The following is a 17,655-nucleotide window of genomic DNA, read 5'->3' as shown; positions in this document are numbered from 1 at the left end:
CCATTTCTCCTGTTGCAGGTACCGACCGACCGGGCTAGAGACCTCTGTTTTGGTGACCTAGGGGTCATTCATGCTGGGGAAGCAGGGCTCAGTGTATTCCAGACCACACCGGAGGAGCTTAGAGGCAAGGGGGAGGGCAGGGCTGAGAAGCATTGTGCAAAAGTGGGGGGACTGAGGGTATGTGATGGATGGGTTGGAACCGCAATACAGGGCGTGCGTGCCCGCGTCCCTGGTCGGTGTAGCGGGGGCGGAGGGGTTGACGGTGAGGGGAATCTGGCGGGAGGGAGAAAACGCCCCCACCCCACCCCGCCCACCCACTGGCGGAACCGCATGCGCACAGGGGACCTGGTGGAAAAGGCTTTTGTTGGGAGAGCGGGCCGGCTGGAGGGGTCCGCGCATGCGCAGGCTGCCTAGCCGCGGGGGATGGGGGGGTGCGGGGAGAAAAGGGGCGGGGTGGTGGGAGCTGCTGTGCTGGCAGCAGTAGGCGAGGGCGCGGCTGCGGGGTTCCTGGTGCTGAGGACGGACGCCATTGGAGCCCCAGGGAAGGTAAGGATCCAGCCCTAGACAGGACCGGGAGAGGGCAAGTGGAACCGGGTACGCTGTGCCCTTCCTCCCCACCCCACCCCCGCCCCCGGATGTGAACAAAGCCCAAGCACGCAGAACTTGAACCCCGTTAGACCCGTGGTCAACAAAGGAGCCGCCCCCCACCATGGCCACCAGACCCAGGCTCCCGGACTCGAGCCCTGCTTAACACCGGAGCCCACCATCTGAACACCTTTAACAGACGCGTGTGCTCCGTGCTGAGCTGCCTTAGCGCGGAGGCCCCACCCCCACTCCAACCATTCTGAGATCGGTGCAACCCAACTGACCGCTTTGCCCCCTTCCCCGAGTTGCGATCCTGGCCTTTGAGACCTCCAGCGCTTCCAGTTCGAGCCTCACCTAGTCCGAGGACCGCCCCCTTACCCGCACCCCACTCCATCCATCTTGAGCGCTCCTGTATGAGCCCAGCCTAGACCTGAATCACCTGAATCCCCACCACTGCGACTTAGAGGGTCCCTGGGATTCATTTTCCCAGAGCTTCCAGCGGTCCCCGTTGTCTGAGCCTTCTTATGTCTTCTCCTCCCCAGCATCCTGGCCCCCTGCTCCAGCCGTTAAATCGAGGCGCTTTATTTCCCCTCTCTCAAAGCATCTCTTATGGGACTCTCTGGACCCAAGCCCGCCAGTCCACCCCTTGTTCCAATCCAGCCGCTGGTCTGGGGCGCCTGTGTGACCTAAACTCCCCTTTCAGTGCAGGGTCTCCTCCGACCTCCTCTGTCCTTCTCCTAGGGCTCTGTCTCTGAGGGAATCTACCCCAGCAGCCCTCACCCCCGCCCCAACCTTACACTGCCTGGGAACCCGGTGACTGCAGCCCTCCACCTCCTGAGAGATCCCGCCTCCTGCTGGATCCCGCCCCCCTCCCCCTGAAGAGGCCTCCTCATCCCTCTCAGGCTGAGCCCTCTTCTCCTTGGGACCCCCAGCATGGCAGAGGGAAGCTACCGCAAGGAATCTGAAGGGTACAACGTTGAAGACATGGACGAGGGTAGTGATGAAGTCGGGGAGGAAGACATGGTTGAAGGCAACGACTATGAAGAATTTGGTGCTTTCGGAGGCTACGGCGCCCTCACCAGCTTTGACATCCGCATCCTCAGAGCCTTTGGGAGCTTGGGTCCAGGCTTTCGCATCTTAGCGGTGAGGCCCCCTCCTCGGCCACCTGCTAGCCCTGGGCCTTCTCTCTTGTGACGTCAGGGAGGATGGGAGGAGGGGGCCGATGAGGGCTGGAGTTGAAGGGGGAAGGACTGCCCAGCTTGCCCAAACCTTCCCTCTCCTACTGGGAGCAGCGGGGGGGGGGGGGGGGGGGGGGGGAGTGCTGGGAGGGCCTGGGGGCTGGTCGGAGGCTGGCCAACACAGGGGGAGCTATCTGTGTAGAGCTATCTGCCTTCCCCTCCCCTGCCATGCCCTGCCCTGCCCTCCCCTCCCCTCTCCTCCCTTGCTCTGCCCTGCCCTCCCTTCCCCTCCCTGGTCTTGCAGAATGAGCCCTGGGAACTGGAAAACCCAGTGCTGGCCAGAACTCTGCTGGAGGCATTTCGGATGGATCCAGAAACACTTGCCAACGAGACGGCTGCCCGTGCTGCCAACGTAGCCCGGGCCGCCGCCTCTAACCAAGCTGCTCGGGCCGCTGCCACTGCTGCCCGTGCCACCTACAATCAGGTGGTCACTAACCACCACCCGGTGGCCACACACCAGGCGTCAGGAGGCGATACCCAGCCCATGACATCTGCTGCCCAGGCTCCGGCAGCCACCCCTGAGACAAGCGTCGCTTCTCCGCACAGCTCCCAGATGCTAGTCAATAGCGAGATGGCTGCCCCTGGGGCTCCAACAAGGTCCCCACAGCCGCAGACATCCTCCCAGGCCCAGGAGGCTGCGGCCGAGGGCCCTAGTACGGCCTGTGCTTTCCCCCAGGCCTCGCGTGCAAGTGAGATGGATGCCACCCGGCCCAAGACAGCCTTCCTGGGTCAGAACGACGCCTTTGATTTCAGCCAGCCGGCAGGTGTCAGTGGCATGGCCTTCCCACGCCCCAAGAGACCTGCCCCGGCCCAAGAGGCTGCCACAGAGGGCCCCAGTGTTGCCTCCAGGGGCACCCAGGCAGCCTCTGCCGGGGAGGGGGCGGCCACCCGGCCCAAGACGACCAAGTCCGGGAAGGCTCTTGCCAAGACTCGCTGGGTGGAGCCTCAGAATGTTGTGGCAGCAGCTGCCGCCAAGGCCAAGATGGCCACGAGCATCCCTGAGCCTGAGAGTGCAGCTGCCACTTCTCAGCAGAGTGCGGAGCCCTGGGCCAGAATGGGAGGCAAGAGGACAAAGAAGGTGAGACCTCCCTGCTTTCTCCCACCGTCCTTGCTCCCCTGCTTTCTCTGCCCTCTCAGCTCTCTGCCTCCTCCCCTCCCTTCCTCTCCCTCTTCTTCCCCCTCCCTCTTCTCTCAGCGTGTACGTGTTTCTCCAAGCCAAGTTTACCAGCATGTTTTTACTCCACGTAGTCCCTACCCTCGGGCCTGGAGGGAGAAGCGGTTGGCTCAGTGCCTGGCACTTAGTAAGCAGTGGGCACGTGTCATCCACGTGTCATCTACTAGCCTTATTTCCAAGTACCTGCTCTGGCTAAGATGTGTGCCAGGCGACTCAGGGAGCCTGGTCGCCCTGAGTCTCTCCTCTGTCTAATGGTACAGTCCAAGCACCTGGATGACGAATATGAGAGCAGCGAGGAGGAGAGAGAGCCTCCTGCGGTCCCACCAACCTGGAGGGCATCGCAGCCCCTGCTGACGACTGCGCGGCCTCAGATGGCCCCTCGGCCCTCCATGGCCCTGAGGTCCCAGGTACCCTCAAGGCACGTGCTGTGCTTGCCACCCCGCAATGTGACCCTTCTGCAAGAGAGGGTAAGAAGGAAGCCTGCCCTTCCCCCTATCTCCCTCCTCTCCTCCCTTGCGGGCCAGTTCTTTGAGGTCACCCACGCTTTGATTTCCCCGTGCGCTCTTCCTTCTCCAGGCAAATAAGTTGGTGAAATATCTGATGATTAAAGACTACAAGAAGATCCCCATCAAGCGCTCAGGTGGGCAGCCTCTGCCCCCTCCCTGAACCCTGTCCTTCCCCGCTCCCACCACCCTGCCCTGTGGGCCTCCCACCAGATGCCCTCTCCCCACCACACACACACAGATCAGGCCTGGCCGATGGCTCCATTGGCACGGTGTGGGGTCCTGAGCGTGCTCCCCTCAGCAGGGCTGACGGAAAGGCTGTAGCTCTGTGGCTGCTGCTCAGCCCCGGTGCTTTGCCCACCCTCCCCTCCTGCAGACATGCTGAAGGATGTCATCCGAGAATATGACGAACACTTCCCTGAGATCATTGAACGAGCAACGTACACCCTGGAAAAGGTGGGTGTGGGGCCGGGGGCAGCTCCGTGGAGCAGGAGCAGCAGGGAACCCTTGCCCGCCTCCCCCCTCTGCATCCCCTCAAGGCCCAGGGGCCGGACTGCATGCTCTGGAGGGAAGCCCTCCCTGGCCTCTGCACCTGGGAGCTTCCTCTGCACGCCTCCTCCCCTCCTTCCTCCCGCTCGTGCTCTCTGAGCGCCTGTGGTCTCCTGAGGTGGCTCCCGTTGTCTCAGCCAGTGTCAGTGCTCCCACAGGGCACTTCCTCCATGGCCTCTCCTCTCCCTCCTCCCCCAGGGCTTGGGGTTCCCCGCCAAGAAGGAGTTCTAACAGGGAATTGAATGACCGCCTGCAGGACACCCAGCTTGGATGTTTGATCTCACATCCCGTTTTCTCCCCACTGTAGAAGTTCGGGATCCACCTGAAGGAAATTGACAAGGAAGAGCACCTGTACATTCTCGTCTGCACACGGGATTCGTCAGCCCGCCTCCTGGGAAAGTGAGAAAGCACAGGAGGCCGGCGGTCTTCCTTGGTGGTGCCTGCCCCCTCCTCTCGAGAAACGGGAAAGTAGGGCTGGGGGGCCTAGCACGGCTCCCACCCAGAGTTAGCAGTGCTGAGCAGCTAAGGGCAGGCAGGGGCAAGTAGCTTGGGGCGAGGCTTTGCGGCTCTCTGGGTTTCAGCCCTGCCCACCCTTCCCCGCCCCTGTCTTCCTGGGAAAGCAAGCTTCTTGATTGCCTCTCTCTGCTAAGGTCCCAGCCAGGGCTTGGCAGAGTGGGCCTCGGGCAGGGGGCAGGGAAAGGGGAGAGTGGGGGCCGGGGGTCTCCAGTGGAGTCGTGCTCCAGATGCAGTGGGCAAAGGGCAGGGAAGGTCAGGGTGTGCCTCTGGACTCAGGGTTGCCAATCGTCTGCTCCCCGCCTAACCCCATCCTCGACAGAGCCCTGGGAAGAGGTGTTAGCATCCACGTTTGATGGATGAAGGGCCTCAGTCTCAGGCCGAGGAAGGAATTGTCTGGACCAGGTATAGCAAGGCATACAGAGTGGGAGGAACTGCCCTGTAGCCCAGCAGTGTGGGAGAGGCTAGTTGGGTGAGCCGGCTGTGGTCACCTGGGCAAATGGCTGCTGGACAGGATCCCTCTTTCTACGCCTTCAGGACCAAGGACACTCCCAGGCTGAGTCTCCTCTTGGTGATTCTGGGTGTCATCTTCATGAACGGCAACCGCGCCAGCGAGGGTGAGTGGCTGGACAGGCAGCTGGGGGGTTGGCGGTCGTCTCACCTCCCTCCGTCTGCTAAACTCTTGTACCTCATCTCTCCTCACAGCTGTCCTCTGGGAGGCACTCCGCAAGATGGGACTGCGCCCCGGGTATGTTTGGGGTCTCTTGGCTCCCGCTCCTCAGTGTGTCCTTGGGCACAGGAGGCCCCAGGATTGCAGTGGCCTAGCGGTCTCTGTGGGGCGTGGCATCCTAGACTAGGTAGAGTGCCAAGGGTCCACCAGGGTGCGTGGGGAAATGGTCCTGAACCCCGAGCCCTCTTCTGCCCCGTGTCCCCTCTCTGTTCCGACACGAGACCTCAGAGACACCATCGGAGCTGGGGGCTCCATCCAGCCCCTCCCTGGGGCCCTGCCGACAAGTGGCTGCCTGGCCTCTGCTGCCAGCCCAGGTGTCCATGAGGACGCCTCACAGGCTAGGAGGCCCTCAGTCCTGCTGGGAGCGCTCCTGCCCAACCCAGGCACTGCCACTCTCTCTAGTCACGCCTTCCTTTCCTTGCACTCAGGGTGAGGCACCCATTCCTTGGCGATCTGAGGAAACTCATTACAGAGGACTTTGTGAAGCAGAAGTGAGTATCTCTGCCCCCCATTCAGGCCTTCCTCGTGTGCTGCTCTGGCTGAGGACGCCATTCCCCGGCCCATGTCTTAACACCAGAGGGATGGGTGTCTGGTGTGAGTGTGGGTTGGGAGGGTGCGAGTGTGGGGGTTGAGGGGACAATCCCAGGGAGGCCTGGGGAAAGGGAGCACTTGCGGTCTGTAAACACCGGGTGGGACGGTACAGCCCCCACCTCCTTCAGCACCTGCCCTGTAGGCAGCGTCCCGGCTTTACATCTCAGGGGCCTGGGACTCCGAGAGTGGAAACCTGATCATGGCCCTGACTGGAGTAAGGCCCGTCTGGGCCTGGAGCCTGGCCCTGCCGATTTTCTAGCCCAGGCTCCCCCCCATCATCAGTGCTTGGAGATCTCTTGTGCCCTCACAAAGGCCCCGTGTGCATGTTCCTCCATCCGCCGCCCCACAAACACACGTTCACAGATGTTTGGGAGTATGCGTGGAGTCCCCTACTCTTGGTTGACTGTTTCTTCCCATACAGTCGTTTTCTAGGATGGATTCTCCCAGGGTTCAGTCAGGTCACGGACAAGCCCCATGGTGGGTTGTGCTCAGAGCATGGAGCCTGAAGAAATGGCTCCTGCTTACACCAGACCCAACAGGAATCTGGGTTATTGTGACAAGGGGCACAAAACTCGTGGCCTTCCTCTGAACAAGTACCCTACACGTGCCTCCTGCACCTCCGCATGTCTACTGGGCAGGACCAGTGGCCTAGGGATGTGAGCCCCTCCATTTAGGAGGCAGAAACCCTGGGAGCCGGTGTGGAAGTGGGGGCAGGGGCTGCGGGGCCAGGGCAGGCCTCCTGCAGCAGCTGAGCTGCAGCCTCGGGGCTGGGAAGGAACTACCTGGGAGCCACCGGAGCAGCCACAGGTGTGCCTGTCTGGGAGCAGAGGTTTGTTGTCCTCTCTCACACAGGTACTTGGAATACAAGAAGGTCCCCAATAGCAGCCCACCCGAGTATGAGTTTCTCTGGGGTCTGCGCGCCTGCCATGAGACCAGCAAGATGAGGGTGCTGAGATTCATCGCCCAGGTAAGGCAGAGCCTGTGTTCTGGCTGCATCTTCCCATACCTGGTTTGCGTCTTGGTCCCGGCCTCCTGACGCCGTTTGTCCAGTGAGGACGCCAAGGCCCAGCAAGGTTCCCAAGTCGCTGACACCAGTTCACAGGCTGTAGGGAGTGGACGGGGTGAAATCCCAGGTCTGGCACGGAATGACGGGAGCCTGATTTCAGTCGTGTGGGTCTTTAACATGATTTCACAAAGCGCTTAAGCGAGTGAAAGGCGGGAAGCGGGCGCTGAGCGAGGTAGGGTAAGTGTGCAAACGGCTGCTGTGCCTCCATCGCAGTATCAGAACCGAGACCCCCGCGAATGGAGGGCTCATTTCTTGGAGGCTGTGGATGATGCTTTCAAGACGATGGATGTGGATATGGCCGAGGAGCACGCCAGGGCCCAGATGAGGGCCCAGATGAACATCGGGGAGGAAGCTCTGATTGGACGGTGGAGCTGGGACGATATCCAGGTGGAGCTCCTGACCTGGGATGAGGACGGAGATTTTGGCGACGCCTGGTCCAGGATCCCCTTCGCTTTCTGGGCCAGATACCATCAGTACATTCTGAATAGCAACCGTGCCAACAGGAGAGGTACCTGGAGGGCTGGTGTCAGCAGTGGCACCAATGGCGCGGCCAGCGCCAGCATGCTCGATGGCCCCAGCACCAGCTCCACCATCCGGACCAGAAACGCCGCCAGAACTAGTGCCAGCTTCTTCTCCTGGATTCAGTAAGATTGGAGGTCATTACACGGGACTCTGGAGGCTGGGGTGGGGAGGGGCTGGGAGATATCAGGGGCAGGCCTGGGGTGTCCTGGGGGAACGAGGAGAGCGGGACAAGACACTCAGTCTGTCCTTGCTGTCCCTCACATGCATTGACACCTCTACTCTGGCTTGTGTGTCTCCTGGTTCCAGGCAGCCCTGAGGAGCTGCGGCAGTCCCCCGCCGAGCCAGAGTGCCTCCGCTGCCCGGTCCCCGACAGAGCACTCCAGGCCCGCTTCTCCCCGTCCATGGAAGATGGCATGCAAGATGACGCACGCTATGCCCTTCCTGCTTTCATTGTGTGCTTTTCTCGTGCTGTCGTGTTTTGGGTATCTGTGTTACATTAAAGTTATGAACTCGGTCGGTTGTTTCCTCTTTTTCCTGGGCAGGTGTGGCTCTGAGCAGCCCGCGGATCAGGCCCTCGGGGACAGGCGGGGGCCGCCTCTGCCTAAAAGACAGGCAGGTGTGGGTGGGTCCGGTGCTGGGAAGGGCAGAGATGCCCCTGAGGGGGGGCAACCATGAGTTTCCAAAGGCTCTGGTCCACAGCATCATGGTCTCCTACACTGTGTGCCCCTAGTCAAACACAGGGGCGGTTCACAGGAGCAAGGGTGGGGTGGAGGGCTGTGAGCTGGTGCCACTGCCCCTCCCGCCAAGGGACAGGCTCCACAGACATCCCCCAGGACCTACCTGCCCCTCCCCATCTCTGGAGTCGCTGTCCAGGATTCCTTCCCTCATCAGCCACACAATTTTAGGACCTCATCCCTCTTCCCGAGTCCTAAGGACGGCGAGGTAGGCCTCACGGTGACATCCTCACCCCTCCAGCAGGTAGAGCAGAAACCATCATAGGCAAGACAGCCTATTTCATGGGAGAAAGCTGCAGGCAGACCTGGACAGCCCATTGCCCATGACCATGACCCGAGACTCTTTGGGAGGCTCCAGGGTACTTCTCCATGGAAGCAGGGCTCTCCCAGTGAGGCCAAGGCCAGCCTAGGTCCCTGAGTCTTCAAGGGCTGTGTGATCCCTGAGGGGGCTGAGGCTAAACTTTCATTCCCCAGGCAGACGACAGTGAGGGCAGAGACACTTTGGAACTCTGGGAAGGACTCTGTAGCAGGAAGGGGCCATCTGGGGCTTTTCTGGGTATCTCAGTGATGTCCACAGCTTGGAGGACAAGGCTCCGGGTTAAGAGGAAGGAGAGAGTAGTGCAAAGACCGCAGCCCACCTGCCCAGCCACCCATTGCTTGCTTCTTTGCCCCAAGAACAGGTTCCACTCCCTCAACCAGACCTGCATCCTGACCCAGACCCAGCTGCATCATGTTCCAGACCCAGTGGAAAGCAAAAACACCCATCACTTGGCTCAAAAATGAGGAAGAATTCCAAGGAGGCAGCAGGGGTCCACCACTAGCACAACCCTTCTGAGTGACGGCCTGGGCCGTACCCGCAGGAGGCAGGCTCTGTGTGTACCCCTCCCTTAAAGACAGGCTTCATGTGGGTTTCTGCCTTATTTGTTGGTGCTTTGGTGTCTGCCTCCCTGGCTGCTGGGTTGATGCCTCGCCCCGTGGACACTCTGTGATTCTGACAGAGATTCAGTCCCTTCCCAGGTGCAGGTATCCGGTTGATGGTCGGGATTTGGGGAACCCCGCTCTGGCGTGATGAATGACACTGGACTATTTCTGGCTCCCTCAACCTGGGACCTCCCAGGACCCTACTGTGCACTCAGTAGGTACCTGCCTTCTCATGGACGAGGTCGGGGCACTCACCACAAGCCGCAGGTGTGAGTGGGAGCACTGTGCGCCACAGGCACCTGAGATGAGGCAGCTCATCTGGAAAGGAGGCGAGAGCAGCTCTCAGAGGCAGGACGCTGGGGAAGTCACCACCTCTCCGGGCCTCCAGGCTTGCGCCTCTCTCTCCTTCCAACCCCTTCCCTATGGATATCTTCACCTGGCTCCTGCCCCTCCACACCCTGCAGGGGGCAGTGCTGAGAGCCGGGTGGGGAGTGAGGAAGTGAGCAGAGAGGCAGCCTCAGGAGCAAGGAGGAAGGCGGGTCCCAGGGATCGGGGACAGACCCTGAGTGCCCCAGAAACTGACGATTGGCACCGCGGAGGTGGCCGACCTTCAACCGCAGGGCAGACATGAGACCGAGGCAGGCCTCCCTGCCACCCCCAGCGTCAGCCCTTCCACGGGGTCCCCCACCACAAAGGCCACAACAGGTCTCAGCCAGTGTTTTCTGAGGACCTACTATGCGCCAGGGCCTTGGCGGAGGTGTACATGCACCTCGGCAGCTCCCGCAGATTTCTCCCCAGCCCAGGCCTGTGCCCTCTGACTCCTCAGACACTTGTTGATGGACAAGCATTCACCGATTGATTCACTTGTGTCCAGTTCCCGACGATTCGCATGCCATGGCTGGCATGGCCTTGATGTCAATCACCAGATAGCCTCAAGGGAGCAGATGATCAGGCACATTCCATGGATGAGGACCCTGAGGCTCTGAGAGGGAAGACACTTGCCCTGAGTCCCACAGCCAGGAAGTGGCAGTGCTGGGACTGGAACCCAGGATGCTTTGAGCCCAACTGTGTGCTCTGATCACTGCAGTCTGTTGCCACTGCCTTTGAGGGAGTCACAGTGCCATGCGGGGACACCCCCACCTCTCACTCCTCTCTGCAAACACCCCCCTCCTGATCGCCCAGGAAACAGATCAGATCAGATCAGACAAGTCGCTCAGTCGCGTCCGACTCTTTCCGACCCCATGAATCGCAGCACGCCAGGCCTCCCTGTCCATCACCAACTCCCGGAGTTCACCGAGACTCACGTCCATCGAGTCAGCGATGCCATCCAGCCACCTCATCCTCTGTCGTCCCCTTCTCCTCCTGCCCCCAATCCCTCCCAGCATCAGAGTCTTTTCCAACGAGTCAACTCTTCGCATGAGGTGGCCAAAGTACTGGAGTTTCAGCTTTAGCATCATTCCTTCCAAAGAAATCCCAGGGCTGATCTCCTTCAGAATGGACTGGTTGGATCTCCTTGCAGTCCAAGGGACTCTCAAGAGTCTTGCATTCCAAATCCCTTCATTGAGCCAGAACCCCACCCCTCATGGCCTCCCTGCCTCTGAGGGTCACCCTAGGCTTTTGAGGCCTGCCACTGCCCACCAACCTCCTGGCACATCCTCACTCCTGTGGCCTGGAGAGGCCAACACTTCAACATCCTGGTCAGAAATGGACTCTCACACCTGAGGGGGACACAACAGTCCCTTTCCAGGCCAGTTGCCCTAGTGTGGGGTTAAGCAAACACATTCGATTTATTTTGAGACAGTCGACTTTCCAGGGGTTAAAAATTTCGAGAAGTGAAAAGGGGTGTACATTCCCAATGAACACATGAAAGTCGAAAATGCAAAAGTCAGTGGATGCTAAGAGCTGAGGAGAGTGTGGAGCAAATGAACTCCCGTACACTGTCCAGAGAAGTCTTCACTTGTACGAGGCCCCTGGAAAACAGGAGGGATCCATCCGTTGGTTCATTGAAAAAGCAAGAGAGTTCCAGAAAAACATCTATTTCTGCTTTATTGACTATGCCAAAGGCTTTGACTGTGTGGATCACCACAAACTGTGGAAAATTCTTAAAGAGGTGGGCATACCAGACCACCTGACCTGCCTCTTGAGAAATCTGTATACAGGTCAGGAAGCAATAGTTAGAACTGGCCATGGAACAACAGACTGGTACCAAATAGGGAAAGGAGTACGTCAAGGCTTGTATATCGTCACCCTGCTTATTTAACTTATATGCAGAGTGCATCATGAGAAACGCTGGGCTGGATGAAGCACAAGCTGGAATCAAGATTGCCAGGAGAAATATCAATAACTTCAGATATGCCGATGACACCACCCTTATGGCAGAAGGCGAAGAAGAACTAAAGAGCCTCTTGTTGAAAGTGAAAGAGGAGAGTGAAAAAGTTGGCTTAAAGCTCAACATTCCGAAAACTGAGATCATGGCATGCGGTCCCATCACTTCATGGCAAATAGATGGGAAAGAGTGGAAACAGTGACAGACTTTATTTTGAGGGGGCTCCAAAATCACTGCCGATGGCGACTGCAGCCATGAAATTAAAAGACGCTTACTCCTTGGAAGAGAAGTTATGACCAACATATTCAGCATATTATAAAGCAGAGATATTACTTTGCCAACAAAGGTCCGTGTAGTCAAGGCTATGGTTTTTCCAGTAGTCATGTATGGATGTGAGAGGTGGACTATAAAGAAAGCTGAGCTCAAGAGAACTGACGTTTTTCAACTATGGTGTTGGAGAAGACTCTTGAGAGTCCCTTGGACTGCAAGGAGATCCAACCAGTCCATCCTAAAGGAAATCAGTCCTGAATATTCATTGAAAGGACTAATGCTGAAGCTGAAACTCCAATCCTTGGGCCACCTGATGCGAAGAGCTGACTCATTTGAAAAGACCCCGATGCTGGGAAAGATTGAAAGTGGGAGAAGGGGATGACAGAGGATGAGATGGTTGGATGGACACCATCACCATCATGTCCACTCAATTATCATGAGTTTGAGTAAACTCCGGAAGTTGGTGATGGACAGGGAGCCCTGGTGTGCTGCAGTCCATGGGGTCTCAAAGAGTCGGACACGAGTGAGCGACTGAGCTGAACCGAGCTGAAAGCTTGAGGCTACTTGAGGCCACCTGGATGGAGGAGGCATGAGACATCAGCTCTAGGTGAAAGTGAGCCTTCTGAAAGCAAGGAAGGAAGACATTGGAAGATGAAGCTTCACTATGAGCAGTGCACCGCTTTTAGCCAGGAATCTGAGCGAGCTGAGATCCTGACAACCGTGTACCTTTCAGGAAGGCAACACCTACAAATTAGCTTCTCTCTGAAGCTCTCTAGGACACTGTGGTGTCCTGGCGCCCAGAGTGGGGAGGCAGAGGAGGAGTCCTAGAATCAGGCCACCCTGGCAAATCTCCTCCTCTTTCCTTCCCCAACACGGGGGAGGGAATGGGCCCTAGGCCCAAGGTTCGGACTGCAGGAGGGACGAGGGCAGCAAGGGCTGAAGGCTGTTCCCAGGAAATGGTGTCCAACCTCAGCTGTAGTTTCACATTCTTGCCCAAAGTACACTGTGCTCTTCTGTGTGTGGGCGGGTTTCGGAAGACTGCAGAGCCTGGCGAGAGTCCCCTGCTTGCTGCCCACAAAGAGAACATTGCGTGACTGATAAAGCCCTGAAGATTTTCATTATCAGAGGTCCACGGTTTGGATGTTGCTTATTTGCAACCCGAATTCCTCCAAATACTCAAAGATTCTCTTCATCAGTTGTACTGGGGTTTCATTGTCCAGCAAAAAAATGTGTCCATTTAAGTGTACAGGTCCAAGGCCTTTGATAAATCTACCATGTAACTAGCACCTCAGTCAAGAAAGAGAACATTTCCATCACCTAATAAAGTTCCCTTCTGCTCCCTCCCAGTGAATCCCTACCATCCACGTGCAGCCTTAGGCAACCACTGATCTCCTTTCTCTTTCGCTTATAGGTTAGAATGCTCTTCACTAGAGCCTGTAATACACATCAATGTGCAACATATAATCTTCTCGGTCTGCCTGCTTTCCCCTCTGCCTCAACGCTTTGGAAATTCATCCATGCTGTGGCACAAATCAGCAGACTAAATTAAAATTGTTCCAATTCACAAGCTGATTATCTCTGTTGAAATGACACAGATATCACACAATCTCCCAGAACTAGTAAGTGAATTTACCTAGAGTGCAGGATACAAGATTAGAACAAAATCAACCACATTTCTATATCCTAGCAAAGAAGTGTTGGAAAATGAAACCGAAGAGAGTGCTACCACGTACCACTCACAAATACCGGCGATTCTGTGTCGTGAATCTAACAAATGACACACGGTATTTGCATGCCGTAAACCGCAAAACAGTGAACAAAGAAATTGAAAATAGCCTAAGTAAATAGAAGAATATGCCACAATCAGGGATTGGCATGTTTACCACAGAAAAGATGAATGTTCTCCCCTCAATTTATCTATAGATTTAATGCAAGTCTAATAAAAACCCTGGAAGCAAGTTTAGCAGGTGTAGACAAGTTGATTCTAAAGCTTATGAAAAAAGCAAAAGAAACTAAATTAACCCAAACATTGTGAAAGGAAGAATAAAATGGGAGGAGTCATATTATCTCATTTAAAACGTATTAACCCACACAGAAATTGCTTGCATTCCTACACATTAACAATGAAAGATGAGAAATACAAATCAGGAATACAATCTCATTTACCACTGCAACGGAAAGAATAAGATACCTAGGAATAAACCTGCCTTAAAAGTCAAAAGACCTGTGCTCATTAGAACTATAAGACACTGATGAAAGAAGTCAAAGAAGACACAATCAGATGGAGTGATATAGTCAGACGGGAAAACGTCTGCCTACAATGCGGGAGACCCGAGTTCAATCCCTGGGTCGGGAAGATCTCCTGGAGAAGGAAATGGCAACCCACCCCAGTATTCTTGCCTGGAAAATGCCATGGACAGAGAAGCCTGGTAGGATACAGTTCATGGGGTCGCAAAGAGTCAGACACGACTGAGTGACTGAGCGACTTCAGTTTTTTTCATACACACACACACACACACACACACACAATGTTCTTGGACTGGAAGAATCAATATTGTGAAAATGACTATATAACCCAAAGCAAGTTACTGATTCAATGAAATCCCTATCAAATTACCAATGACATTTTTCACTGATTAGAAGAAAAAATTTTACGTTTTCCACAAAAACATGAAAGACCCCCAAATAGCCAACAGAATCTTTAGAAAGAAAAAATAGAGCTAGAGGAATCAACCTTCCTGACTTCAGACTACACTACAAAGCGACAGTTACCAAGAAAGTATGGTACTGTCACTTAAACAGAAATAAAGATCAGTGGAACAGGATAGAAAGCCCAGAGATAAACCCACGCACCTATGGTTACCTAATCTTTGACAGAGAGGTGAAAATACACAATGGAGAAAAGACAGCCTCTTTAATAAGCGGTGCTTATCATGTATGAAACGAGTTGCCAGTCCAGGTTCGATGCACAATACTGGATGCTTGGGGCTGGTGCACTGGGACGACCCAGAGGGATGGTATGGGGAGGGAGGGGGGAGGAGGGTTCAGGATGGGGAACACATGTATTCCTGTGGCGGATTCATTTTGATGTTTGGCAAAACTAATACAATTATGTAAAGTTTAAAATAAAATAAAATTTAAAAAAAAAAGAAAAAAAAAAATAAGCGGTGCTCGGATAACTGCACAGCTAATTGTGAAAACAGCAAAATTCTGTAAAGTAATTATCCTTCAATAAAAAATTAATTAATTAAAAAAAGAATGAAATTAGAACACTCCCTAAAACCATACACAAAAATAAACTCAAAATGGATTAAAGACTTAAATGTAAGCTCAGACACTATAAACTCTTAGAGGAGGGACTTCCCTAGTGGTCCAGGGGCTAAGACTCCATGCTCCCATTGGAGTGGACCAGGGTTTGGTCCCTGGTAAGGGAACTAGATCTCACATTCCACAGCTAAGTTCCCACATGCCAAAACTAAGGCCCTGAGCAGTGGGAAAAAAAAAAAGAAATATTTTTTCAAGTAAATTATAAAAAGACTCTTAGAAGCAAACATAGACAGAACACTCTCTGACATATCACAGGAAGATCTTTTATGACCCACCACCTAGAGTAATGAAAACAAAAATGAACAAATGGGACCTAATTAAATCAAAAGGCAAAGGCAACCATAAACAAGACAAAGAGACAACCCACAGAACGAGAGAAAATATGTGTAAACGTAGCAACCGATGAGGGATTCATCTTTAAAATATACAAACAGCTCATGTAGCTCAATATATAAAAAGAGAAACAAACAATCCAATCAAAAAATGGGCCAAATACCTAAGTAAACATTTCTCCAAAGAAGACATACAGATGGCCAACAAACACAGGAAGAGATGCTGAACTTCACTAGTTAGTAGAGAAATGCAAAGCAAAACAACAATGGGTGTATAACCTCACACCAGAATGACCATTATCAAAATATCTGTTGTTGCTCAATCACTCGGTCATGTCTAACACTGCAACCCCATGGACTGTAGCCCACCAGGCTCCTCTGTCCACAGGATTTCCCAGGCAAGCATGCCGTAGTACATTGCCTTTTCCTTCTCCAGGGGAGCTTCCCAACCCAGGGATCAAACCCGTGTCTCATGCATTGGCAGACGGATTCTTGACCACTGTGCCACCAGGAAAGCCCTTCAAAACAACAATCAGGTATCGCTTCACACTGGTCAGAATGGCCAACATCTAAAAACCTACCAATGATAAACGTTGTAGTACTGGGGAGAAAAGGACACTCTCCTACCCTGTTGATGGGAATGCAAATTGGTGCAGCCACATGGAGAACAATAGGGATGTTCCTTAAAAACTACAAGTAGAACTACTATGAGACCCAGCACTCCCATTCCTGGGCATATACCCCCCGAGAACACCACGATTCAAAAAGATACATGCACCCCAGTGTTCATTGCCACAATACTTACAATAGCAACCTAAATGTCTATCGACAGAGGAATGGGTAGACAAGAGGTGATCCATATATACAGTGAAGTATTACTCAGCCATAAAAATGAACATAACTGGGCCACTTTCAGAGACGTGGATGGACCTAGAGACTGTCATACTGGGTGAAGAAAGTCAGAAAGAGAAAAACAGATTATCTTATAATATCACTTATATGTGGAATCTAGAGACATGACCAGATGAACTTATTTGCAAAGCAGAAATAGAGATACAGAGCAGAGAACAAACATATAGATATCCAAAGGGATGATTGGAAGATTGGGATTAACACATATACTCTACACTGCATAAGATAGATAACTAATGAGAACCTACTATATCACACAGGGAACTCTACTTAATTCTCTGCTGGCATAAATGTGAAGGAAATCCAAAAAAAGAGGGGATATGTATATACATATGGCAGATTCCCTTTGCTATACAGCAAACCCTAAGACAAAAATTGTAAAACAACCATCCTCCAATAACAATTAATAAAAATATCTTATAAAGGGGGCTCCAAGCAAAATAATAATAATAATCCTTATAAAACTGCAGTAAACAAAAGCCAGTGTGACAATGGTGAATCAACAGACACACAGATAAATAAATCAGAGGGAAGACTCCAGAACTAGCTTCTTCAAATATAGCCAATTCGTTCTGGACAAAGTTGCAAAAGCGACTGAATGAAGAAAGTATTGTCTTATCAGAATATGTGTGTGAAGAATGGGATGTCCATCTGAAAGAGAGCCTCATACCTTATCCTAAAACCCACTAAAAATGAATCTTAGATATAAACCAGGAGCATGAAACTGTAAGACATTTAAAAGAAAATAACACACAATCTTCAGCCTCGAGTTTGGCAACAATGTTTTAGCTATGACTCCAAAAAAACAACAACAACAACAAAAAAACCGCCTTCCTCTGTGAAAAATAATGTCAGGAGTTTGAGAAGACAAATTGCAGGCTGGGAGAATGTATTTTAAAATTACATAGCCAACAAAGGTCTTGTATCCAGAACATATAAAGAACTGTCAAAAGTCAACAGAAAGGAAATAGTGGAAAAAATATCTGAAGAGATACTTCAATGAAAAGAATACACAGGGGCAACTGAGCATGTGAACCAACGTATGTTCAACTTCCCGGGCTCTCAGGCAAGTGCAAATTAAAACTAAGGTGAAATACCAGTCTTCGTATCTTAAAATTGCCAAAACACAACAAAACTAAGCAAAATGAACAAAGAAACAAACAAGAAAACATCAGACAATACCAAATGATGCTAAGGATGGGCAGCGAGTGGACTGGCCACAGGTTACTGGTGGGAATGCAGGGTGGCACAGGCACTGTGGACAGAGATGTATTGCTTCTCATGAAGTTAAACTTATGCTTAGCCACGTGACCAACAACTTCACCCTAAAGTATTTGCCCTAGGGAAGTTTAACGTGAGTTC

The 17,655-nt window shown here is 53.4% G+C and overlaps 1 protein-coding gene and 1 non-coding gene across 5 annotated transcripts; both read left to right on the top strand.

Moving 5' to 3' along the window:
- Nucleotides 1-394: 394 nt before the first annotated feature.
- LOC112582281 (melanoma-associated antigen D4) lies at nucleotides 395-7,985 on the top strand. 4 transcript variants are annotated; one of them, XM_045164519.1, is made up of 13 exons: nucleotides 395-546; nucleotides 1,518-1,728; nucleotides 2,500-2,901; nucleotides 3,258-3,464; nucleotides 3,574-3,637; nucleotides 3,877-3,956; nucleotides 4,357-4,448; nucleotides 5,100-5,179; nucleotides 5,268-5,310; nucleotides 5,721-5,783; nucleotides 6,736-6,850; nucleotides 7,163-7,593; nucleotides 7,778-7,985. In XM_045164519.1, exons 2-13 carry the CDS (start codon nucleotides 1,519-1,521, stop codon nucleotides 7,785-7,787), a joined length of 1,797 nt encoding a protein of 598 aa, XP_045020454.1. In that variant the 5' UTR covers nucleotides 395-546; nucleotide 1,518; the 3' UTR covers nucleotides 7,788-7,985. The 4 variants fall into 4 exon arrangements, with proteins under 4 accessions (XP_045020454.1, XP_045020452.1, XP_025132600.3 ...); XM_045164517.1 differs by having other exon boundaries at nucleotides 2,068-2,901; XM_025276815.3 differs by having other exon boundaries at nucleotides 2,068-2,901; nucleotides 7,163-7,605.
- Nucleotides 6,363-6,489, top strand: LOC112582425. Its single transcript, XR_003106963.3, has one exon. It is a non-coding gene; the product is annotated as a small nucleolar RNA SNORA11 (small nucleolar RNA).
- Nucleotides 7,986-17,655: the final 9,670 nt, after the last annotated feature.

The sequence above is a fragment of the Bubalus bubalis genome, chromosome X (assembly GCF_019923935.1).
Source record: "Bubalus bubalis isolate 160015118507 breed Murrah chromosome X, NDDB_SH_1, whole genome shotgun sequence".
NCBI classification, from domain to species: Eukaryota; Metazoa; Chordata; class Mammalia; order Artiodactyla; family Bovidae; genus Bubalus; species Bubalus bubalis.
The sequence above is the reverse complement of the archived record's forward strand: the minus strand, read 5'-3'. Positions and strand labels throughout refer to the sequence as shown.

Excerpts from the sequence above, each read along its gene's own strand:
- LOC112582281 (XM_045164517.1), top strand. The coding sequence starts at position 1,519 with ATGGCAGAGGGAAGCTACCGCAAGGAATCTGAAGGGTACAACGTTGAA. Across the intron at positions 1,729-2,067 it reads CAGGCTTTCGCATCTTAGCG|AATGAGCCCTGGGAACTGGA; the intron begins GTGAGGCCCCCT and ends CTGGTCTTGCAG. Across the intron at positions 6,851-7,162 it reads TGCTGAGATTCATCGCCCAG|TATCAGAACCGAGACCCCCG; the intron begins GTAAGGCAGAGC and ends CCTCCATCGCAG.